This window comes from Pygocentrus nattereri, chromosome 30, assembly GCF_015220715.1.
Source record: "Pygocentrus nattereri isolate fPygNat1 chromosome 30, fPygNat1.pri, whole genome shotgun sequence".
Taxonomy (NCBI): domain Eukaryota; kingdom Metazoa; phylum Chordata; class Actinopteri; order Characiformes; family Serrasalmidae; genus Pygocentrus; species Pygocentrus nattereri.
In genome coordinates, this window is record NC_051240.1 from 7141102 (window position 1) to 7167066 (window position 25965).

The following is a 25965-nucleotide window of genomic DNA, read 5'->3' on the forward strand; positions in this document are numbered from 1 at the left end:
AAACTCTTTAGATGTCTGGTTCCCATCACCACCACTGTGGGTAATTCTGACTCAAAAGTTTCTTTAGAACTGAGCATTTCACACCAAACCACTCTGAATGACTTTGTTTACATCTCAGCCATTATGCAGAAATTTTAGAAGAATCAATGGAATTCTGATTTCACTCTGTGAGGCCTCAGGTCTTCCTGTGAAGGCTCAGCTCTTGGCTTTGGTTGGAAGATTAGCTGATTACTAAGCATCTAGTACGAGACTTAGTTGAACAGCTCCTGCTACCAGGTATTTGTCTGTGGGCGGCATGATTGCACCTTTATTTTAAAGAACATAGAGATGTGCATAAAATAGGAATCATATTCGCTGAAATCAGAGACGTTTCTTTTCCATCTTCACCGTGAGAGATGTGCAGCAAAGGAGACTAAAAATACTGAAGTGACTTTGAGCCCTCCACTCTCGTCTTCTTTCCACAAGCAGTAATGTGACCGTCTTTGGCTGAAAACGAAGGAAAACAGAAAAATGATTGGTGGTTATTTTGGAAAAGACATTAAGATTTATGTCACTTTTTTTTCCTCCAGTACTTTCCGTCTTGAAGATTGTTCCATGGGTTACTCATTATTAAACGAATTACTCTGTGGCTCTGACCAGCCTGCAGCATGTGTAAAATATTCCTGCAGGCTGGTCACCAAAAGGTGGAGAATGGTGATGCTTGTTGATGAGTCACTCGGCCTTTGAGGCTAGTCAGTCACTTGGACAGATAGAAATAGGTTGACAGGTTAATATTCTGTAATAAGTCCAGGCTGCATACATACAGCAAAATGCAGTTGCCAAAGCCATTATTTAATATTTGGGGGTTTTTGTTTGGCTTCTTTGCAGTTTTCAATGCTAGCTGAAAGACTCGCTCTGGAACGGCAGGAGATACAGGTCCGAAAGAAAGCCCAGGAGAAGGTGAGTTAAGCCCTGCTCTAAATCATCTCTGCAGTAAATCTTCAGCTGCCCTAAAGCATCTGGAACAAACTGGCAGCCGTGACCACATCCCACCGAATAGGAACTGGACATTACAGGATTGTCCGCCCAAAACCAGTTTCTCTTTCCACAACGTAAATCCCTTTCACACAGGATTAAATAACTGGGGTCATCAGTAATCATTACTGACGTTGGTAATTATAACAAACCCTGATCTCCCACTCTGGCTGGACTACTGTCTTGGTGAAAAATGACTGGGTTTGGATGATTAAAGAACGCTGGCACAACTAATTAATGGCAGAATACGTTATAATTCAAAGGTTTGGGATCACTTTTTAAAATTTTGGAATCTTTTTTTTCCTTCCTGGAAAGAAGTTCTAACAAATTTAATACCCATAATATTTTTATATAGTGGTGCCGTAGTTAAATAAACCACATGCTCAAAAACATGTGCTGCATTTTGAAATGAAAAATATGAAAAAGGAGCCCCTGAACTGTTAAGCAGCGGAAATCCTATATCAAGCAAGAGTGAGAAAACATTTCCCTTTCAAAACTACAGTAGTGTCTCCTCAGTTCCCAAAGACGTGCAGAGTGTTATTAAAAGAAGAGATGAAACACCATTGTAAACACTACTCCTTGCAATATTGAATATCTAAGAGCTTCTTTCAGTGTCTAGCTTGTAATATTTAAATATCCAGTGCATGTTACTGTCTATAAAAATGTTCAATTCCGAACTGGAGTGTTTTCAACCTTTTGAATGATCCTGTAGGCTGTACCTAATTGTTCGTTAAGAACTCAAAGTACTGTGTTTAGTCAAAAACGTGCTGCATGCTAGTAAACTGTCTGGCAAACATGCAACTTTAAAAGGAACAGATAACTAGAATGTTGAGTTCTCTCACTAGTATCTCAAGATTATTGAATCCTACAGTAACTTTTAAGCATGATTAAAATCTATACTGACTGTATCTTTATGCAAATTTACCATTACTGATTATTAGCTTCCTTTTATTGTTCACCATGTTGGCTTCAAGCAGTGGCTGCGTAAATGAGCAGCTTTGTCTGAAAGCCAGGGGGCGCTATTGTAATGGAAGATAATTGGAGCATAGTTGTCTACGGTCATGTTTCATAACATGCCATTTATACACGCTGCTAATGTAGAGCATGTATGAAATGCTTACTCTCACTGAGCCTAGTGTTACACTAGTGTAGAGAAAGTGTTATGCTGAGGTTAAGTTTATTGAAAAAGCACATTAAAAGGCTCTGATCTGACTGCCCTGCCTCTGTTACAGCAGTCGGAGCTGAAACACTGAACTTTATAATGCATTGGAGCAGCTTAACTGCAGTAGGTTGAGCAGGTGGATGTATGTGACATCACATTTGAAACAGGCTGTTAGTGAAATTAAAGTGACGTTTGTTGTTCCTGAACGTCCTTTTCACAGGCTCTGCAGAAGATGAAGCGGGAGCTGAGGACCAGGATGGAGCGAGAGATCAGCGAGCTGCAGAAGATCATCGTCCAGAATGATGAGGACGACTACTTCCGGGATCTGGAGGTGGAGCGGCTGCGCAAACGCGTGCAGATGGCCTCCTTCCAGTACAGCACAGGCTGTCCACACTGACCCCAGACCAGCAGAAACTCATCATCTAGGGCTACTGTGGGACCTCCCTCAACCCACCCTCCCACTTAGTGATGATTCATCCAAAAATCTAATGTACACAATCTACCCCATACCCTTAATGTAGTCAGGCCACCAAGACATGTTGGTCTGAAGTTTGCTTCTTTAGTCTTGTGCTGACTCTATAAACATTGCTAAACCAGTAATAGAAGTTTAAGAAGCAGATTAGTATATTGTAATATAGAACCAGACAGGGTTCTTTTCTTGTTACAAGCTTGACATTGTAACAGTAGAAGAACCCTTTATGGTGCTATCAAAAAGCTTCAAGATGGAACTATCTGCAACACACTCTTTTGCCAGGCGAAGAACCCTTTAATCATGTGAAGGGTTCTTTGAGTGTACATGATTCTATATAGAACCACTTTCTTTACTGAGAACCCTCGAAGAACCATCTTTTAAAAAAAGCAAAGCAAGATCGGTCCGATCGGCTTCAGAACGTTCATATTAGTGTGACGCGTCACATTTGTAGTCGCTAAAGAAGGCATAAAGCCAGGCTGCAGACCTTCATGCACATGAAACATGAACGCTTATCTGACTAATGTTCCATCAGAGCTGTCAAAATCCCAGGCTTGTAACAATAGTACACACTTAAAGATGGTTCTTTTGTAAAGGTATTGCTTCTATTTAGAACCATGAGTTCTATACAAACTTGAATGCTAAACCATTTTCAAAAAGGTTCCATATAGAACCTGTACAACACCTTCCCCATCAGGCTAAAGAGCAGTTTCAGCATGCAAAGAACCATTTGAGCATGCATGGTTTAGAACTCATGGTTCCAAATAGAACCATTGTCTTTAAAGAACCTTTGAAGAACCATCTTTGTGTGTAGGCCACAGTAACAGTAGCATGTAAGCTAACAGCACAGTAAGCATTAGTCATTTTATGACTTTAACAAGATGTGATTTATAGGCTGTAAACGTGCGTTTGCCACACTAAGCAAAGTTAAAAGAAAGTTGGCAAGTTTTTTTTGTTTGTTTTTTAATGACTGGAAACTGGTGTGTGTTTATTTTCTACAGTTTAAGCAGCTTCTCTAGCATGACTGTGTTACGTGCCTTGCTGAAATGGGTTACTGGAGGAGTGAGTCTTGATGGAGACGCTTCTCAGTCTGTAGCTCAGTAGCAACTTCTCAGCCAATATTCGTGGGGCTTTTCTTCTATGCACCCTAAAAAAGTCTTGTTCTCTCTTGTTTGCCTGCCACCACATTTCCCTCAGAACTGTATAATCAGTCTACGATGGCTGGGGGCTGGGGCCATGGTCAGACAATGCCATGTTGCAAAGTGTCGCATAGTTAAAAATGAGATTTAGTCTGTACGTTATGGAAAACAGTATATCACAGTGTAGAGGTGGACGATACAGTAAAAATATTGGAAATTTTCACAATACACTGTCACACTATTTATTTTTTCAGACATCTGATCAGTTGGAACCGAGAAAAAGAACCAGTGGGGCTACATTTTAAAAAGAAATACTATCAAAAACAGCACAAATTTGATGCAGTATTTGAGTGTTGCACTAAAACAGGTTAAATTGACTAATATCCTGCTCTCTGTAATTAATCGTGCTGCTGGTCAGTGTTAAAGTACTGCTGATATACACAGTGTTCAGAAAAACATTGTATTGTGACTTTATATATAATCATTTATATCTTGCTGCTGTCTAAACAAAACCTAATATCTCCATTTTTGTCGTTTTTTCAGTTTTTGGCATCATTTGAAAATACCTGTCCTTTACATTGTGTACAAATTTCTTGACGAATGGACCAAAAGAAACAGCACAAAATTACTTGGACCAAAAGTCTGGTTCCACTGACGTATATTAAAAGTAAAGTATGTTTTGTACTTCTCCTGTAAAGTTTTGAAGTTACAAGGTTTTGTTCTCGCAGCAGCGATATATTATCATACTGCCTAGCTTTAACAGTGTCTAACCACATTAGCATCTCTGTACAGTCCAACACGGTTTGATGTAGTTGGCCTGATACGAACAGGTATATTTATTTTTGATACTAACGGCAGATCTAAGCAACTCTCAGTTGGTGGCTACGCTGGCCTTGTCGCTCCAGTGCCAAATTGAAGAAGCAAACCTCAGACACCAAACATGCTGTGGCTGATTGGCTAGATTTGGTGTACAAGCAAGGACATGTACTTTTTAAAACTGTTTTTGGCTGAAACATCACTTTGGGGACACGCTGCAAGGTTTTCCGTGCTTGGATAACTTGAGATTAGGCTATTTCTATATATTGTCCTCTACATAAGACATCAGGACTGCTATCAGGACATGAGAGGATACCAGTCAATCTGCCCAGACAGAGGACGTGAGCGAAATATAGAGAAACGAAGTTTGCACATTGTTTCAATAATTGCTCTCAATTTATTATAGTAACACACACCCACAATATTACTGTACCTTTAAATGTGTATTCAAAAAAGTGTTGTCCAAAGCTGACCACAACCCAGATGGCTGTAGCTGAATTTGTTTTCGTGGAGTATTTAATTAAACCACAAAGCAGATCCATATGAGGTCAGATCCAGTTTTAGGAACCAAGATCTGATTAGAAATCAGATAAGAACTGTTATAGAGAGACCAAATCGGTGTAAATGGTCCCGCCGACACTGTGTCCATGCAGCTATTGCTGGGAAACGTTGTGAATATGGCCTCTGTTATCAGCCTAGAGTTCCAAGTATGATGAGTAACTCGCCCTAAACACACAAAACCCTTTTTGCTGCTAACGAAGTCTTCCTCCATTACTAAACTGCTGATGGAAATGTGTTGATCTGTTTTTTTGTACCGTTTTCCTTTTTAGATGGTTTCTGTAATAATAATAAAACAAATTGTGCACCTTTCCACCTTGGAGTGGACCACTGAGCAACACATCGATGTTAATAATGATCCTCAAAGCCTTTTATGATTATTTTGAACTTCTGATTGCTGGATTGGTCTTCCTTCATGTGTGAACACTGTTCGGTTGATGTCATGATTAAATTATTTATTCAGTCACTCAAAATGACTTTGATTCACTTGATTGCATTTCTCAAAAGTCTCAGTTACTCTTGCTACGTTCGTCAAACTTTCAGCCCTTTTTGAAAATGGTTCTTTAGAGCACCAAAAAGGGTTCTGCTATTGTGACGATGTCACGCTTTTAACAATCGTAGAATACAACCCAACCCAAAATGACACCCCCCCAAAAACCTGCCACTCCCCCCACACCTTTTCAAAAAGGTTCTATATAGTGCTGTATATAAACATTCTCCATCGATCTGAAGAACCATTTCACCACGCAAAGAAGCACTTAAGCTGGAAAAGGTTCTGATACTTTGAAGATATAATCGTTGGTTCTATATTAATGTTGATACAACCTTATGACTTTAGTAATATTAGAGATGGCATTTCAGTGTCTACATTTAAAAACAAACGGTTATATTCCTTCTATGTGAAAGTTGGCTGCCCTGTTACTGAAAGCAATTAATCATCGGTCATTTGGGCATTTGCTCACTGTTCTTAAAGCAGAAAGCTGCTGATTGCAATCAAATCAGTTTATTGCTGCTGTTGTGACAATGTCAAGCCTATAACAGTAGCAGAGCCCTTTTTGGTGCCATTTAGAACCATTTTCAAAAAGGTTCTAACACACCCTATACAAACATTCTCCAGTAAATCAATCTGATTTCACCATGCAAAGAACCATTAAAGCTGGAAAAGGTTTTATACAGAACTCGTGGTTTAAAACGGAACCATTCCCTTGAAGAGGCATCTTCTTTAACTCCAGCAGGAAAATGAATCAGTTGACTCATCGTTTAACGAATCAAACGTCCGTCCATCCGTCCGTCGTCATGTTTCAGATGAAATTTCAGTGTCTACAGAAATTTAAAAACAGTTCTACTCCTTAAATAAATGTTGTGGAATAATAACACATCAAACGCATGACCATCAACCCCCCAACACCAACCTCCAGTACCACACCCTCCCAGCCCCCCCATCCCTTCAACCCCCTCCCCCGGACCCCTCCAGCCCACTCTCACTGACAAAAATGTAAAAGTTGGCTGCCCTGCAACTGCACATGAACAACTGAGGCGAAGGCAGAATCACTGGTCATTTGCTGTTAAAGCAGAAAGCTGCTGATTGCAAACAGCTCGGAGTTTATTGCTCGTGTTTGAAGGCGTACAGATGCAACACTTCCCCTGCAGATGTGTTGTTTTATGTACAAGCTCACAGAACAGCCATAGCAATAAATACAAATTTCCAACGAAAATCTGAAAACAGTTAAACTGAGCGTGTTCAACAAGCTTATTTACACAAGACCAAAATGTGCACACTCATTCTGTACATACTGAAGCACACAAAGCCACTCACATACCTTTTTATACATCGTCAGTAAGATTATAGTGGAACATGCTGGAAAATGACTGATATGGATTATACATTATACATGATCTTGTGTGAGGACACTAGACAAAGTTAACTGTCAGAGACAACAGTGTGAACTCCGTGAGTTTAATGCTACTGTCTAAACTCCGAACTAATGGAAGCCAGTTGTGGAAGGATTCGTTTCTGCATCACCCTTTAAAGCTCTTATCATCATACGAAAAATAGTTTTAAACTTTACAAAGCACCATTAGGAGTATACTCTACTTATTAAAAGAGTACATACGGACTAAACAAAACCGGGGCAGTCATTGCTTGGAAGAAACTATTTCATACACAAAAACGACAAAGACTTCTTTCAAATTTCAGAAACAAAACCGTTGGGAGAATCCATGATCAACGCATAATGCACATGCCAACATACTACCGATGCTGGTGGGACCCAGTTAGCATGATCTTATTACAGAAGTCAGGCTCAGGACTCTGGTTTCCTGGGCCTACCACCCCCCTCCCCTCATTCCCTCATTCCCTCCTTCAACCAAGCCTTTAAAATACAAAGAAAATTGTGAACATGCAGCTAAAATCTGTTTGATCAGTCATACATAAAAAAAGTGGGAAATAAATCCTACATGACCTGAGATTAAATCCTGAAACAATGAAGCAATATACAAAGAACACATGGACACATTTCTTCAGATGAAAAGCCCTGTGAAAGATTAGAGGTTCAGCGAAAAACCAAATGTATCCAATTTTCCACTTTAGGTGTAGCTCATCAGCCAAGACACGTTTGGTGTCCAAATTTTGCTTCTTTAGTTTTGAGGAGCTACAAGGCTAAAGTTGCTAACACTAGAAGCCAATAGTCACCCAAATACATCCTCAAAACTTCTCTTAACTTGCTCAAACCACATCCTTGGTTTCCTTCATTAAGGTCTTTGCGGATTTGTTGATTTCGTTTAAAGCACATTAGACTTACTGTAACCTATAAAAATGAACAGAGCCTTGGCACGTAGCTAAACGCTTTATTTATTATTTTTAGTTCTGTGCTCTACATCACATTGACGGGTCTGCATGGTCTTGATGCATGTTGAGAGAATTTGGGTGACTATTGATTTCTATTGTTTGTTAGTAACATTAACCTCCTAGTTCCAGTTTTAGATGCGAGAAGCACAATTTGTACACCAAGCTTGTCTCGGCTTATCGACCACGTTGGGGTAAGTGGGAAAACTTGGATTAGATTTTGTGCTGAACTATTCCTTTAAGCACGATACCAACTATTCATCCCAAATCTTCTCTCGCATCGATGCTTCTAAAGTGCTCTCGAGCCAAAAACCCGCAATCACGCACGAGATCCTCAGAGCTGATTCACAGTCAGCTTTTACATTCGGTTTCCTGATAAACGTGACAAAAACAATGAGGAACTGATCCGAGATCAGGATTCTGTTCACCTCAGTGTCTTTTTTAAGAGAACTCAAAATGTCATAGCAAGCAAGGAGTAAAGTTAAAGGAATATTTCAGCACTTTTCACTCTAATTTCCATCAGCCGTATCAAACAGTCGATCTCTACACACAAGAATTTCACCTTCCTCTGTACTTAGGGGGCAAAAAAAAACAAAAAAAAAACAGGTTTTCTCTAAATATATTAGAAACAAAAGGCAGAATTTAGTTGAGAATATGTGCTGCAGTTAAACACTTCTGAATTTCTTCAGTCAGAGATATTTGTATGCTGTAAATTTGTGTATATGTGTTCATTTGGAGATGGGGCTGCTTTTCCAGAGGGAGGAATTTGTTCTTATACATTTCCAACATAGAAGGACGATGCAGTTCTGATTAATGGAAATCAAATGGGCTGTTGTTGAAGTCCTTCAGTAAAACATGCATAAAAAAAAACGGAAGTTCTCAAAAATTCTCTTAAATATTTTCGTAAGAAAATCTTCATTGTTTTCTTGTGTACCCAGAAGGATAAGCGGTTTAGAAAACGCATGTGTGTTTTCTTATGTACGCTGTTGCATTTTACCATGTACCATAAATGCCATGAGAAGCACTTTGAATCTGTATTAACAGCTATTTTCATTATTCGCTTAATCCACTCAGAGGAGCAAAACGGAGAAACACATCAAACCAAGCGTTTAAACAATTTTAGCAAACATGAACTAGAGGGGATGGTGGAGGAAACAGCCAACAGGGAAAAAAATCCTCTTTGGAAAATCCAATAATTGTGCAGTGATGGCAGAAAGCAAGAAACGAGGATGAACGGGAGTAGATAAACTGATAAATTTAGATGCTGAGCTTGTCAACTCTTACAGCCTGAGATGACTTTGAGGCTGTCATAAGGTTAAGAAAACATTTAAGAACATAAAACTTCCCAAAATACCACTTGGTTTTAGAATTATTCTTAGGGAAACGGTTATGGAAAGAAAACAAATTCTTAAGAAGTTATGTGAAGAATAACATTTTTCCGGAACTTTTTTCTTAAGAATGAAGTTACGAAAAAACTAATTTAAGAAGATTTTCTTTCTTAAGACACTTTTGTGAATCACTAAATCTGTCTATTTTTTAGCCATATGCAAAGGATGGATGTTTGAACACCCCAGATCAAATTAGGTTTTCCATGTTTTGTTGATTTTCTAAGTAAAAAAAAAGTACCGTTTCATTTCTTGAAACATGCTTAAATGACACTTTTCTGGAAGTTTGAGTGCACGGTTTTTATTTTCTTGCCGAGTGTAACATTGGCAAAAAAAAAAAGTCGTATTTATCTTAAATGTGCCATAATTTTCCACAGGGAAAACAACTTATGTTAATTTTTTTCCCACCAATGTGTTAAATTCAGCACAGACAGTGAGTGTGCATTAAAACAAACAGGCCATTTGATAGGGGTGCTAAGACTTTTGGCATAGTAGGTGACCTTTCAGAGATGGTACTGGTTTGAGGGAAGAATTTGTAGTAATGTTACCTCATAAGATAAGTGTAATGTTAGAATGTAACAGCTGTGAGTTTGAATAATGAGATTCAGTCGTGTACGGAGTTCAGCAGCTGCCCACAGGCTTCCACTGTACGGGAGTTTTGATTGAACAGGTTTTCTGTTCTTTTTACAGTTCAGAGAAACGTGAAGGCAAAGGGAAATCGTCTGTGGTAAATGTTGGTTTGATACAGAATCAGTAGAAAAGGATTCAGTTGAAAAAAGCTGGAAGATTCCTTTAAATTACTGCAGGGTATTGAAGGTCGCCCTCACGTCCTGAGTGCAGCTAAACACGCAGACAAAACACTTCTACTTCCTTCGTACAACCTGCACGTCCACGTCCTGCATAGGTCCATACGTGGCTGTGGATGGCCACAGCGCTTCATAGTTTTACCTGCTCTCAATGGTCAGACTGGAGTCATAGAGGGTTTATCGAGTAGCTGGTGGGTTAAAGCACAAAACAGACCAGTGCTGCAGTCTGACCAGCCGTTCAGCTCGCAGCTCTAACCTGTTATTCGGGCTCGGCTACTACAGCGGCCTTCGCATTTGCATATCACAGTCGTATGCACCCCCAGTCAAATTACACTCGTTTTGTTGATTCTTAAAGTGAAAATAAATAAACATACTTCTACACATTTTAATGCACAATTACTGTTTATTTATTAAAACTTAACATATTAGGAAGATAATATAACATAAAATGCAAAAGTTATGGCACAATTTATATTTTATGTTTCATTTTTTTCCAATATGTTAAACAGAAAGGCACTAAAATGTGCAGAAAAGCACCACATTTAAGTGTCCTCCAGCAGAGGATGTGTTAACTTGTTTTCAGTCTATAAAACGAGTACTGTGACTTGGTGTGTTCAAACTTTTGCACACAACTGTAGATGGATGCCCACAGATGGGGACTCACAGCGCATCTGGAAGCTTTGACTGAATCTCAGTAAAAAGGAAAACTTCAAGATTTAAGAGGACTTCTTCGAAATCGTTTTATAGCAGCTGAGAGACGATGAAAAAAAAAAAAAAATGTACGGGCAGAAAAAAAACAAAACAAAACAACAAACCAAAGCAAAAATAGTCTTAGAGTCTTTCTGAATGGTGGTTTTATGCTCTTTCTTCTTGCTGTATTTGCAAACTCAAGCCTCTGCAGTGACATCATTCTACCACTGGACAACTCAGAATCCAGTCTGTGCATGTGTGCCGGTCACCAAGGCCTCTCCTTCTCCTCAATGCCGCCGGTCATTCCACAGCAAAGCCGCAGGTTTCCTCAATGGCCGTCAGCAGCTTGTCGTACAGTTTCTCGTAGCTCTCATAGGGAGGAATGTCTATGCGATTGAAACTACAGAGATGACATCACAGGGGGAGAGAAGTAAAACACTTGCAGTAGAAAAGAAAACAGCATGGATGTAATGTAAAGTTTTATTGGAGACGTCTGATATTTCTCTTTGTGAAACTGTATGCCTGTTTATTTACCACGTGTGTGCTTTAGGCAGGTTGTTGGTGCTGGCATCGATCTGATGGATGGTGAACTGCCTGGGTCCTGCTGCACCTACAAACACCATCAGCAAGATGTAGATGCCAAATCAGCCAAATTTACACGCATATCTAGCCGTACGCACGAAGCAATGAATTATCACAATCCAAAGATAATATAAAGTTATATTCAATATCTTTTAACACCTTACATGTTCAGGTGGCTCCAGACTTCCAGTTCTCACTTAAGTCAATCATTGTCTGACATGCATTTTCTGAATAATAAGCTTTGGCATGTAATAAGCCTGGGAATTTTGGGCTATTGGCTGTTAAAGTAACTAGAGGTGCACAGATACCAAAGTTACTGAATGGACAGCTATCACAGTAACTAGTGGTGTGTGGTTATCACAGTGACTAGTACACTCTGGTTACCACAGTAACTAGTGTTGTGCAGCTCCTCCAGTGACTCACACAGAATAGTTCAAAGAATAACGAGTGGTGTGAAGTTCCCACTGTGACTAATATAGTTACCAGTTTTACCAGTTTTTACAGTAACTGATACAGAATGGTTACAACAGTAACGTGGTGTGTGGTTACCACAGTGACTACTATAGAATGGTTACCACAGTAACACACAGTGTGTGTATAACACAGTTACAAGTGATGTGTGGTTACCAAAGCGACTACTATAGTAACAAGTGGTGTGGTAACAACTGGTTACAACAGTGACTGATATAGAATGGTTGACATAGTAACAAATGGTGTGTGGTTACTACAGCGACTACTATAGAATGGTTACCACAGTAACAAACAGTGTGTGGTAACAACAATGACTAATATAGAATAGTTACCACAGTAACAAATGGTTTGTGGTTACCACTGTGACATATGTAGAATGTTTACCAGTGACCAACATTGTGAAATTACTACAGTGACATATACAGACTGGTTACCACAGCAACACGTGGTGTGCAGTTCCCACAGTGACTATTATAGAATAGTAAAGTAAAGTAACCAGTTTGCACATTTAGTACAGTCACCAGCAGTGTGCAGTTACCTCAGAGACTCATACAGCACGATTACCAACATAATCAGTAGTATGAAGTTATTACAGTAACTCATACTATGGTAACCACAGTAACTACTGCTGTGCTGTTTCCATGGTAAGCAGCAGTGACTATTGTTGCATGAATACCATGATAACCAACAGTGTGTGGATGGCATTTTTTACCCTGTAAGGCTTTGAAGCCCTGCAGAGGAACTCTGGAGGAGCCGGTGACGAACTGCAGCAGTCTCGCTCTCCTCTCCTCATCAAACGACTCCACCGCCTTCCAGAACCACTTCACCACATTACTGTCGGCCGTGCAGTGCTTCAGCCGTGTGTTCGCCCTCCAGTCATGAATATCAATCTTCCCCAGACCACACACAATCAGCTGCAGGACAGAGAGGACACATGCTGCGGAAATCCTACATACACTCCCATACAGCATACATCTTTCTTCCTGTGACTCCACAGGGTGTGTGTGTGTGTGTTTGTGTGTGCATGTGTGGTTCAGTCCATACCTCTAGTTCCTTCTCGTCAAAGGCTTTGAGCAGGTGCTGTGGAATGACCTCGTTGAAGCCTTTCTGCAGAGCCAGGAACTGAGCCTCGATCCCATGCAGGAAACGCCAGTTTACATACAGCCTACAGGTTAAACACACAGGCTAGTTGTGTTGCTGTGGTAATCATACAGTTCAGTTACAGTATAATTACCCAAAATAGAGAAGGACAATAGAGCAGCTAAACTAGAAGCTACAGAGAAACTATCAATTTAACATGTTTATGTTTAAAACTCTCTGACTGAGCTCAGTGGATACGTTTAAAGCCATAATAAGTTATTCTGAAGTTTGTTATTCTGTAAGAATGTTAAGTGGATGCACAGTTTTGGTGTCTTTGTGGGCAAATACAAGTGCCGGACAGGCTAATGTATCATCTTGGTGAACCAAAGCTTGTCTGCTGGCCTATTTACCTGACGTATTCCTTCTTGGTCTCCTCGGTGACAGGGATGCTCTTGCCGTTGGGTTTGAGCTCCTGCTGAATGATCTGACCGTAAGCACTGTGCTCAACGCAGAATGTGTGGTCGAGCACCCCTGTGATGTCATTTTCCCTGTCCAACACAATCAAGGATGAGAAAGTCCTCCAAGTTATAAATCACAACATACGTTTTAGTACATTTCATGTTTCAAAACGATTGAATTTATTGTGAAAAGTTACAGCTACTGTTGTGCACACAGTCCAGTTTTGTGGAGAGGAAAACCATTCTTTACATTTTTGCCATATTTCATGTTTTAACATTACATAACTTCGTAATTTAGATCTGAAATTATGAAAAAACATATATTTAGCAACCACCAGAGATACCATAGCAGCTGGTCAGCAATAGCCCTGGCAGCTAGGGGTGCAACGATTATTCGATTTAGTCGACTAAAACTGATGATCAAATTAGTTGCCAACTAATTTAGTAGTCAATAATTTGGTGACATCATTACGCGTCTTTGTCGCGTTCACTAGGAATGTGTTGACATTACCGCTCAGTGGAGAGTTAACAACACGGTGGCTCACTGTGAAGAAGATTCATCTCGGTAAGATGCGCTGTGTCCTAAACCACATACTAGCACACTAAATGGTGTGTAAAAACAGTGCATATACCAGTAGAAGTGCACTCGTTAGTGTAGTGTGTGAAGTACAGAAGTTTGGAACGCGGCGATAGTTGTGCCAGCGAGCTAGTCAGTTAGATAATGTTAATGTTAAATTATGTCCTACTTCATGTTGTGAGCTGAGCTGTAACATTTTCTATTTCGAAATGGATGTTCTCTGGAATCATTAATGGAGCTGGAACAGAAGCAGGTAACTACTACTCACAGCGACCCTGTTCACTTGTTTTTATACATTTGCTTGATTAAAGGAAAACAGATTTAGTTTTGTTGTATTTTCTTGCTGCTACTTTGCACATCCTTGGTTTGCACATCCTTGGTTGGAAAAACATAATGGAGTTTTATTTTTTTATTTTTTGTATTAGCAGGAAAGTTAATTAAACCAGTGAATTCTTGAATGTTATTCATCGTTGTCTTCATTGATAGTTTGAAAATGCATAAAACAACATCAAGCTAAATTTAAAAGCTAATAGCTAAAAGATATTAGGTAATGTAGTCATTCATAATCTGAATCCAAATAATTGATTATTAATTTCAGTAATCGATTGATTATTCGACTCTCAAATTAGTCGTTTGTTGCAGCCCTACTGGCATCAATCTAGCCTGGCAACACCCTAACAACCATCAGGGGTAACATGAGAATCATCTAGTAAAACCCTAACAGCCACCTGGGACAGCATTCTGCAAACACCTTAACAATCCTGAGGAATTATGTAAGCTGTCTTCAGTCACTCTTCATTTTTACAGGAAATGAACTTTCCTACTTATGTAATATACACATATTGCAAAATTCAAAAGCAAACTGTAGACTCCTAAGTATTCATAAGTAATAAGTCAAATTATCTCCTGATGTTATTACTCTGGGGCTACTTGTGTATGAAGGTGCTTTTGCTCACTCACAGTATCCAGACGAGGCTGTTGTGAAGATCTGGGTCCACAGACTCCATATCTTCCAGGGTGATGGGTTTCCCTAGCAGCTGCTTATAGAATGGCAGAGTGAAGCCCCCGTCTATGTAGTGACCATGGAACACGGCCATGCCCATGATCCGGCCCACAAAGTGGAAATACGAAAGGTGTTCCTGCAGCACACACACACCCACACGAAGGTAATTAACTGTGTTTATACAGTGAGATAGTATGAAATAATGTGAAATTGAATGGCGTGAAAGTAGCTCATTTTTTATATACACACATTTGTGTGTGTAAATAAATGAATGGGCAAAACATAGTCTGTTATGGCACATTTTATATTTTTATATTTTATTATATTTATAATTCAGCCAATAAAAAAACATCATATTTAAATGAGTTTTCTGTAAAGGATGTGTTTCACCTACAAGAGGATATATGTTGATTTCTTTTACATACGACTGCAAGGTTGCTAAGGATATGCAGAATGTCCTCAGGTATGTGTGTGAGTGTGTGTCCTCACCGGGTTGACGGCAGAATCTGGGTTGATCTGAAGGGTGTAGATATCGTCGCGTGAGTATTGAAACAGGCCATAATACGGGTTCAACATCTCATGGGATAACAAATACAGCCATTCTCTGATGAAGACACAGCAGCACACATAGGGCTTTAACTAATGAATTCATACATAAATGTGAATTATTTTTAACATTGTATAACACAATTTTTAAATTCCAAAGTGGACTCTAAGCTAAGTCAAGACTCTCTATGCAAAGACGTCTCCATCTCTGGGGAATTTAACGCTTAAGAAATCCACTTCCACAGCATTCCTTATACGCTAAATCATGAACACATTTTCATATAACTATTACATTTATTACACTTAATGAGTACACTTTTTACATATTAGTATTTGTTTAAAAAAAAAACTTTCATATGTTAAATTATATCAATATCATTACAGAATCAGATAATAACTGCCTTGAAGTGTTATCAAAAATGAGATTTGACTGATCATTCATAGTCCGGTTTGGTACTCTGAGGTCCTGTACCTGGCCACACCCCCATAGTCCAGCCCCTCCTCTCCTCTAAACTTCACCATCAGTCTTTTCCACAGGTCCTTCTGCCTCATTTTCATCACCTGCCGATACGACTCCTGCACAGACACACAGACAAAAAAGAAAATGCATCTCATTCATCTGAATCCAAGCTGTATTAATTGCTTTTTAAATATTAATTACTTAGTAGATAAAACACTTCCATCCTAAGAATACACATTTTGACTAAGTTCTCTTTGAATTCTCTTTCAACACATTCACAATCATCAGACTCTACCAGCTGGGGAAGGGGTCTGAAGCACAGCCCTCATTACAAAATATTCTTCTGCGCATTGTGCGCAATTACACATTTCCACCAAGGAGGTCTCCAAATCCCCAAAAACCTACATAGTCTACAAACCTACATAGTGCAGCTTTAAACTGTCTACGATTATTGTCCACAGGAACAAGCTGAACGTAAACTTGGTGCACTTTCATCAGATCAGTTGAGCCATGTCAAATGCATGTCAAACTAAAACAGGAAATGTATTTACTGAGTCTTACAAAACATCAGAAGTTATAATCTTTGATATAGCACGAAGAGGGTAGCTGTGAGTAATGTTTGTTTACTTGAGCCTCCATCTGGATTAAGGAAACAAGATAGCTAACCTCAGTCTGGCAATTTAGTCATGTACTTCATTAGTTGTATACAATAAATAGAAGAAGACAAATGGTTAATTACAATGATTTGTATGGCTAAAATGTCATGAATGTGGCAGGCCTATAAGCATAAGCCCCCCCTCTGAGCCAAAAGCAAACTCCAAACTCAAACAGTACGGGAAATCGAGTTTATCAAGTCCTGCATTATATCAGATATGCGGTCAGCATTTTGGAAATTAATGTGTGGAGAAACATTGTTTGTAAGAACAGAACATACAGTTTCCTTGAACTTTATTTTTTCCCCACAGTTTGACTTATAAAGTTTGTGTGGCTTTACATACCAAAAATGGCCAAAATTAATTATTTTCAGGAGTATTTTCCAACATGTTTTTATCTCTTAGAATTAAACAGGCTGTTGTTGTTACTGTGCCTTTAAAACTGATATATGTAAATAAGCTCTGTTCTGATTGGCTGTCCTGAATTTTACGTAATTCAAAATGCAGTCCAGGCTGAAACACTTCTTATAACTTCTGGATGAATGGATGGATATGTGGAGAGTTTCATTCCAAAATGTTGGACATCCATTTGTAGCAGTTCAGGAATATTTTGGAACATTTTTACTCTTAAAATGATGGTTTCCTCAGGGGTTCTTTAGTAAAGAAAATGGATCTGTATAGAACCATGAACATTCAAAGAGCCCTACAGGAGAATACAGGATTATTTGCATCATGAAAGGGTTCTTCAGATTGATGGAGAACCTGCTGAAGATGGATCTATATAGAACTTTTTTGAAAAGGGTTCTTAATGGCATCTGTTGTTGTAATCTGTTGTTACAATGTCAAGCTTGTAACAACACAAGAACCCTTTTGAAGAAACCTTTTCAAAACAGTTCTTTATAGAACCATCTATAGCACACTTATGTACATTCTCCAACAAACTGAAGAACTTTTTCAAGATGCAAAGAACCCTTTAATCATGCAAAGGGCTCTATGAGTGAATGGTTCTATATAGAACCATCTATAACACAATCATGCACATTTTCCAACTTAGTGAAGAACACTTTCATAATGCAAAGAACCCTGAAATCATGCAAAGGATTCTCTGAGTGTTCAAGAGTATGGCTTGAATTATAACTTTTGAAACTCTAACAAAAGTACAGACTGTTTTATTGGGAAAAAACAGAGGGAAATTCAGTTTTCTGTGATACAGGCACTTTAAGGTTTATACTTATTGCAGACCACTAGTCTGTTCGTGTTGAGAAACTCTAATTTGGCTTATCCGCAAACTGTCCGTTGCTGCTGCTTGAAATCATGAGTGTGCATATCTCTGATAGCAGATCTGACAGTCCAAGATGCGTTACGGAGTTTTGATTCAGCAGCCAAACAGATTTTTTTCTAAACTGTTGATGAAGATGAAGGAAAATGCCGTTTGATTTTCTTTGGCTAACGCTGCAAGCCAGCACTTTGACCCCACTTCTCTGCCTCTTTAAAAACATGTTGCAAAACATGCTCCCAGGACGGCAATACCGGCCCCGGGGCAGAACAGCCATGAATAACAGCCTGCAGTTCCTTAACAGTCTGTACAAGCAGCTCCTGAGAAACTGTGGAGGGGAAAAAAAGAAGACAGAGAGGAGGGGTGGTGGTGGCGGTCGGGGGAGGGGGGTGCTTAAGTATGATGTCAGCTGAAGCTGGACAATGTGAGAGAGAGTGAGCTAACAGTGCTCTTTAAAATTATGTAATAACACTCCACTGTTTCCACTTCTCTGAGCTTTAAACAAAACAGAATAAAACCCCCAGCGGAGGCAGAAAGAACACATTCCTCTGGCAGCAGCCGCCTTCTGAGCACATGTTAAAGCGATAGTTTAGAGAAAAACCTAATTTACACAACCTCCCTCTGTAACCCCCCACCCCCACCCAAAGCCAATCTGCCAAAACATGTTTTATGTTAGACATTTGTTTTTTTTAGAGGCTAATGTCGCTAACAAGCAATGGAAAATAATAACCCACCAATTAGCATCCTGCCAGATAATCACACACTGTGTCAAGATGTTAATCTCTAACAGACTCGCTTAAGCGGCTTGTGACACTGTATGGTGGACTCTTATCTATAAACATGGAAATAAGCTAGCTAGCGCACACAGCTCTCACGTTGGCTCAATTAGCTTTCTTCTGAAATGAAGGGTATTAATAGTGAGTTTACGCTCCTTTGCTGTAGTAACTGCTGCTACTCTTCAGGCAAGGCTTTACACTAGATGTTGGGACACTGCTGTGAAGCTCTGATTGAGCATAAGATCAGGTACTGATGTTGGATGGAGCTCCATCACTCCAAAGAATGCTGCTCTACTGCTCCACAGCCCAATGCTGGGGGGCTTTATACCCCTCTAGCCCACGCTTGGCACTGGGCAGGGTGACCTTAGGCTCCTCCAGTGTGTCCTATTTATAGCTTATGAAGATTATAGAAGCTGCAATCAACTTAAAGTAGCTGAATGTGAATATTTTTGGACATACAGCGTACTGCTTTAAGAAATCAATGAGCCGTGACCTGCTGGAAAGTACAGCGTGGTTCCTAAGCAGCCTGTTTCCTCATATTCGCGCTGATGCGGGACACTCAGGAACAGGCTTTTCTTGGTATCTCCTCTGTCAAGGAATGCCAATGAAGTAATACTTTTCATCACTGGCTGCCAAGACAAGAGTTATGAAGTTACGTCTGGGCCAAACTTCCCAATCAACCTCTCCTCCACACCTCTCTCCCTCCCTCGCTCTCTCTCTCTCAGCCCCTTCCTTCCCCTGCACTGAAATCATGCAGCAGGAATGCTTTCCTTTCAAGAAACACATGACTGGAGAGGAGAGGAGAATGGAAGGGAGAAGATGAGGAGAGATGAAATGAAAGGAGAAGAGAAGAGAAAGAAAAAAGGAGAAGAGAAGAGAGGAAAAAGGAGAAGAGAAGAGAAAGGAAAAAGCAGAAAAGAAGAGAAAACAAAGGAGAAGAGAAGAGAAAGGAAAAAGGAGAAGCGAAGAGAAAGGAAAAAGGAGAAGAGATGAGCAGAGAAGAGGAGAAGATGATAAGAAAAGAAAAAAGATGAAAAGAGAACAAAAGAAAGAACAAGACAAGAGAGAAGAGAAAAGCAGAAGAGAAGAATGGAGAGGGAAAAGAAGAAGAGAGGGGGAAAGGGAAAAGAGAAAAAGAAGAAAACAAGTAGAGAACAGAAGAGAAATCGGAACAAGACAAGAGAAAAGAGAACAGAACAGAAGTAGAGAGGAGAGGAGAAGAGAACAGAAGTAGAGAGGAGAGGAGAAGAGAAGAGAACAGAACAGAAGTAGAGAGGAGAGGAGAAGAGAACAGAAGTAGAGAGGAGAAGAGAAGAGAACAGAAGTAGAGAAGAGAAGAGAAGAGAACAGAAGTAGAGAGGAGAAGAGAACAGAAGTAGAGAGGAGAAGAGAACAGAAGTAGAGAGGAGAAGAGAACAGAAGTAGAGAGGAGAAGAGAAGAGAACAGAAGTAGAGAAGAGAAGAGAAGAGAACAGAAGTAGAGAGGAGAAGAGAAGAGAACAGAAGTAGAGAGGAGAAGAGAAGAAAACAGAAGTAGAGAAGAGAAGTAGAGAAGAGAAGAGAAGTAGAGAAGAGAAGTAGAGAAGAGAAGTAGAGAAGAGAACAGAAGTAGAGAAGAGAAGTAGAGAAGAGAACAGAAGAGAAGAGAAGTAGAGAAGAGAAGAGAAGTAGAGAAGAGAAGTAGAGAAGAGAACAGAAGTAGAGAAGAGAAGAGAACAGAAGTAGAGAAGAGAAGAGAAGTAGAGAAGAGAAGTAGAGAAGAGAACAGAAGTAGAGAAGAGAAGTAGAGAAGAGAACAGAAGAGAAGAGAAGTAGAGAAGAGAAGTAGAGAAGAGAACAGAAGTAGAGAACAGAAGTAGAGAAGAGAACAGAAGAGAAGAGAAGTAGAGAAGAGAAGTAGAGAAGAGAAGAGAACAGAAGTAGAGAAGAGAAGTAGAGAAGAGAAGTAGAGAAGAGAACAGAAGAGAAGAGAAGTAGAGAAGAGAAGTAGAGAAGAGAACAGAAGTAGAGAAGAGAAGTAGAGAAGAGAACAGAAGAGAAGAGAAGTAGAGAAGAGAAGTAGAGAAGAGAAGAGAAGTAGGGAAGAGAAGAGAAGTAGAGAAGAGAAGTAGAGAAGAGAACAGAAGTAGAGAAGAGAAGTAGAGAAGAGAAGTAGAGAAGAGAACAGAAGTAGAGAAGAGAAGTAGAGAAGAGAACAGAAGAGAAGAGAAGTAGAGAAGAGAACAGAAGTAGAGAAGAGAAGTAGAGAAGAGAACAGAAGAGAAGAGAAGTAGAGAGGAGAAGAGAACAGAAGTAGAGAGGAGAAGAGAAGAGAACAGAAGTAGAGAACAGAAGTAGAGCAGAGAAGAGAACAGAAGTAGAGAAGAGAACAGAAATAGAGAGGAGAAGAGAAGAGAACAGAAGTAGATAAGAGAAGTAGAGAAGAGAACAGAAATAGAGCAGAGAAGAGAACAGAAGTAGAGAAGAGAACAGAAGTAGAGCAGAGAAGAGAACAGAAGTAGAGAAGAGAACAGAAGTAGAGAAGAGAAGAGAAGAGAACAGAAGTAGAGAAGAGAACAGAAATAGAGCAGAGAAGAGAACAGAAGTAGAGAAGAGAACAGAAGTAGAGAAGAGAAGAGAAGAGAACAGAAGTAGAGAAGAGAAGAGAAGAGAACAGAAGTAGAGAAGAGAAGTAGAGAAGAGAAGTAGAGAAGAGAAGTAGAGAAGAGAAGAGAAGTAGAGAAGAGAAGAGAACAGAAGTAGAGAAGTAGAGAAGAGAAGTAGAGAAGAGAAGAGAAGTAGAGAAGAGAAGAGAACAGAAGTAGAGAAGTAGAGAAGAGAAGAACAGAAGTAGAGAAGAGAACAGAAATAGAGAGGAGAAGAGAACAGAAGTAGAGAAGAGAAGTAGAGAAGAGAACAGAAGTAGAGCAGAGAAGAGAAGTAGAGAAGAGAAGAGAACAGAAGTAGAGAAGAGAACAGAAGTAGAGCAGAGAAGAGAACAGAAGTAGAGAAGAGAACAGAAATAGAGAGGAGAAGAGAACAGAAGTAGAGAAGAGAAGTAGAGAAGAGAACAGAAGTAGAGCAGAGAAGAGAAGTAGAGAAGAGAAGAGAACAGAAGTAGAGAAGAGAACAGAAGTAGAGAGGAGAAGAGAAGAGAACAGAAGTAGAGAGGAGAAGAGAAGAAAACAGAAGTAGAGAGGAGAAGAGAAGAAAACAGAAGTAGAGAGGAGAAGAGAAGAAAACAGAAGTAGAGAAGAGAAGAGAAGTAGAGAAGAGAACAGAAGTAGAGAAGAGAAGTAGAGAAGAGAACAGAAGAGAAGTAGAGAAGAGAAGTAGAGAAGAGAAGAGAACAGAAGTAGAGAAGAGAACAGAAGAGAAGTAGGGAAGAGAAGAGAAGTAGAGAAGAGAAGTAGAGAAGAGAAGAGAACAGAAGTAGAGAAGAGAAGAGAAGAGAAGTAGAGAAGAGAAGAGAAGTAGAGAAGAGAACAGAAATAGAGAGGAGAAGAGAACAGAAGTAGAGAGGAGAAGAGAAGAGAACAGAAGTAGAGAGGAGAAGAGAAGAGAACAGAAGTAGAGAGGAGAAGAGAACAGAAGTAGAGAAGAGAACAGAAGTAGAGAGGAGAAGAGAAGAGAACAGAAGTAGAGAAGAGAAGAGAAGAGAACAGAAGTAGAGAAGAGAAGAGAACAGAAGTAGAGAAGAGAACAGAAGTAGAGAGGAGAACAGAAGTAGAGAGGAGAAGAGAAGAGAACAGAAGTAGAGAGGAGAAGAGAAGAGAACAGAAGTAGAGAAGAGAACAGAAGAGAAGTAGGGAAGAGAAGAGAAGTAGAGAAGAGAAGTAGAGAAGAGAAGTAGAGAAGAGAAGAGAACAGAAGTAGAGAAGAGAAGAGAAGTAGAGAAGAGAAGTAGAGAAGAGAACAGAAGTAGAGAGGAGAAGAGAAGAGAACAGAAGTAGAGAAGAGAAGCGAACAGAAGTAGAGAAGAGAACAGAAATAGAGAGGAGAAGAGAAGAGAACAGAAGTAGAGAAGAGAAGAGAAGAGAAGAGAAGTAGAGAAGAGAAGAGAAGAGAACAGAAGTAGAGAAGAGAAGTAGAGAAGAGAAGAGAAGTAGAGAAGAGAAGTAGAGAAGAGAACAGAAGTAGAGAGGAGAAGAGAAGAGAACAGAAGTAGAGAAGAGAAGAGAAGAGAACAGAAGTAGAGAAGAGAAGAGAACAGAAGTAGAGAAGAGAACAGAAGTAGAGAAGAGAAGAGAACAGAAGTAGAGAAGAGAACAGAAGTAGAGAAGAGAAGAGAACAGAAGTAGAGAAGAGAACAGAAGTAGAGAAGAGAAGAGAACAGAAGTAGAGAAGAGAAGAGAAGAGAAGTAGAGAAGAGAAGAGAAGAGAACAGAAGTAGAGAAGAGAAGTAGAGAAGAGAAGAGAAGTAGAGAAGAGAACAGAAGTAGAGAAGAGAAGAGAAGTAGAGAAGAGAACAGAAGTAGAGAAGAGAAGAGAAGAGAAGAGAAGTAGAGAAGAGAACAGAAGTAGAGAAGAGAAGAGAAGTAGAGAAGAGAACAGAAGTAGAGAAGAGAACAGAAGTAGAGCAGAGAAGAGAAGTAGAGAAGAGAAGAGAAGAGAAGAGAAGAGAACAGAAGTAGAGAAGAGAAGAGAAGTAGAGAAGAGAAGAGAAGAGAAGTAGAGAAGAGAAGAGAAGTAGAGCAGAGAAGAGAACAGAAGTAGAGCAGAGAAGAGAACAGAAGTAGAGCAGAGAAGAGAAGAGAAGTAGAGAAGAGAAGAGAAGTAGAGAAGAGAAGTAGAGAAGAGAAGTAGAGCAGAGAAGAGAAGAGAAGTAGAGAAGAGTACAGAAGTAGAGCAGAGAAGAGAAGAGAAGTAGAGAAGAGAAGAGAAGTAGAGAAGAGAAGTAGAGCAGAGAAGAGAAGAGAAGTAGAGAAGAGAAGAGAAGAGAAGAGAAGAGAAGAGAAGAGAAGAGAAGGATGTGCTGTTGTTTGAGAAACATCGCCGGTTTAGCATGCAGGCCCTCTAAAAGACCAGGGAGACGGTATTATTCCACAGTGCACCTGACCCGTGTCCATCCCAGCTATTGTTAGAAATGTTTTGTTATGAACTTTTCCTGTGAACTATTTTACGCTTCTACATATAAGACCTATAAAAGCCCCATATTTGCTTTGTAGACAGTTCTCCTACACCAAAACGGCTGTAAAGCAGTGTTTGATCATTGTACAGCTTCTAAACAGCTTCCCCTATTGTGTGCCAAAGGCCTTTTTTGTACACAATAGACTACATCTGGATGGGATTTTGTTCAGAGAAATCCTGCCCACCACTGTGCCTGCCACGTTTCAGAGTTAAGACCAGGGCTGAGCGATATGGCTAAAAATCACATCACAACATAATTTCACAAATGACTCAACATATCATTGTTCATGAAACAACACCATTGGCTCCAAAATATTAACTTTACAGGAAAGAATTACTCAACTTCAAACGTTTTTTTTTTAATGCAAGTTAATGTAACCATCTTCTACTGGTGCATTCACCAAAATGTTCATGCATTGGAAGCAATAGTCATGCTCAATTGTTGTAGAAAAAAAACCAAAAAACTAAAGAGGAGATATATTCAATAACTAATAACCACTTTATGTATTTCCTAATGCCCAATTTTATGTCTTATTTTGAAACCTGGAGAAAAAAAAAAGATTGTTCTTTATTAATTATTCTAAAATTATTCATTTTATTATTCTGGTTGCATCTGATTCAAGAAAATCCAGGCAGTTCCACTCAGCAAAGGACATGCAGCCTTTATCTCCATAATCTTCTCTTGTTTTGAGACATTTTACTCAAAACTTACCTTTTTTTTTTTTACCCTCCTTCATTTCAACATTGTAAACAGCTAGCTCACTAGCTCAGCTAACTGTCCAGCTACGCTTTGATGTTATGAGCAAATGGCTAGACTTCTTCACTGTCTAGCAAATAAAAGATGCACATTGTCATATTGATAGCCACTGTTCATAAAATCAAGACCTCATTAGCACAGAATTGAGGTCCAACATAAACATTGTATTGGAAATTCCTTTATCATAGATAGAAAACAATATTTACTGCCAGCCTTAGTTCTGCCTAGAGCAAAGGTTCTGGAGAAGGTGCTCACCTCAAAGATCTCCTCTCTACAGACCTCGATGCGGCAGTGGCCAGCCTGCGGCTGTGCCTGGGACAGCTCCTGCCTCAGAACCTTCAGCTTGTGCACCAGGTCCCGCTTATATTTCGGCACGGTCAGACACTCAGCCTCCTCTGGGACATTACACAAAGCAGACTGGTCCTTTATCTGGGAGTGACGACTGCAGAGAGAGAAAACAGAAATTAGATCAGAATAGAATAGAACGGTCCTCAACTACGTCAACATGAAAAGGAACGAATCAATGAACTGGCTTAGTGATTAATTTGCAATTTGATTATAAAAGGGTCATCTGCAGGTCATTACAGAGCCATATATAGCAGATTCTTCACAAGGTTATAGCTACCAGCACTTCAGTCACTTTTGCGAGCACCACTGAAAGAGAGGAAACTCACACCAGCAGGATCTCACAAATTCATGCATGTTTGTAGCTACAAATTTCATGTATATAAAAATATAATGAAACGGTTGATGTTACAAGTTGCATGTAGTAAAAGGTTTCGTTTAACCAGGATAGGGGTCAGCAATAGCTCCAGAACATGTGGCTGTTTTACTGCCCTGTTGCAGCTCCGCAGCACAATTATATTTTTAGGTAAAAATAAAACAATCCTCTTTTGCAGTAAAATAAAGCTTTGCCGATCGTTTTAACACAGTTTTAACAATAAATGGTTTTAAACCCTGGAATTATTCATAAATGGCCTTAAATACTGCTAATTCACCCTTTAACCCTGAAGACTGACACACAGACTGCTGGTCACACAGAAACACAGACAATGATCTTGCCTAGCTAGTAGCTAACGAAAGACTAAAGAGAAAGATTTAACATGAACATCAATAATTCAGAGATGAATGGACAGATTCTTTTTTGCAGATTACTCGATAAAATCAACAGATAATTGCTAGATAACTCGATAAAATCAACAGATAATTGCTAGATAACTCGATTAATTTATAGTATCCAAACCCTACTAATAATTTATAGAAACAAGTGGACGACTTGTAAAGTCCATGCAAAGTGCAGATTCAAACCACCACATACCAAATTTGTATTTGT

At 39.5% G+C, this 25965-nt stretch overlaps 2 protein-coding genes across 2 annotated transcripts in view; one reads left to right on the forward strand and one right to left on the reverse strand.

The window, feature by feature from the left end:
• The window catches only part of LOC108424781 (centrosomal protein of 95 kDa), a 30445-nt gene extending 24814 nt beyond the window's left edge, over positions 1–5631 (forward strand). The window contains exons 20-21 of the mRNA XM_017693013.2: positions 868–939; positions 2397–5631. Of these exons, the coding sequence (XP_017548502.1) occupies positions 868–939; positions 2397–2573 (249 nt within the window). The 3' untranslated portion in view covers positions 2574–5631. The remainder of the gene's footprint in view (positions 1–867; positions 940–2396) is intronic.
• Positions 5632–6713: 1082 nt separating this feature from the next.
• The window catches only part of LOC108424691 (E3 ubiquitin-protein ligase SMURF2), an 83785-nt gene continuing 64533 nt past the window's right edge, over positions 6714–25965 (reverse strand). The window contains exons 12-20 of the mRNA XM_037536519.1: positions 24888–25074; positions 16074–16177; positions 15545–15659; positions 15013–15191; positions 13428–13565; positions 12982–13102; positions 12650–12851; positions 11419–11494; positions 6714–11284 (exon numbers count right to left, since the gene is read on the reverse strand). Of these exons, the coding sequence (XP_037392416.1) occupies positions 11185–11284; positions 11419–11494; positions 12650–12851; positions 12982–13102; positions 13428–13565; positions 15013–15191; positions 15545–15659; positions 16074–16177; positions 24888–25074 (1222 nt within the window). The 3' untranslated portion in view covers positions 6714–11184. The remainder of the gene's footprint in view (positions 11285–11418; positions 11495–12649; positions 12852–12981; positions 13103–13427; positions 13566–15012; positions 15192–15544; positions 15660–16073; positions 16178–24887; positions 25075–25965) is intronic.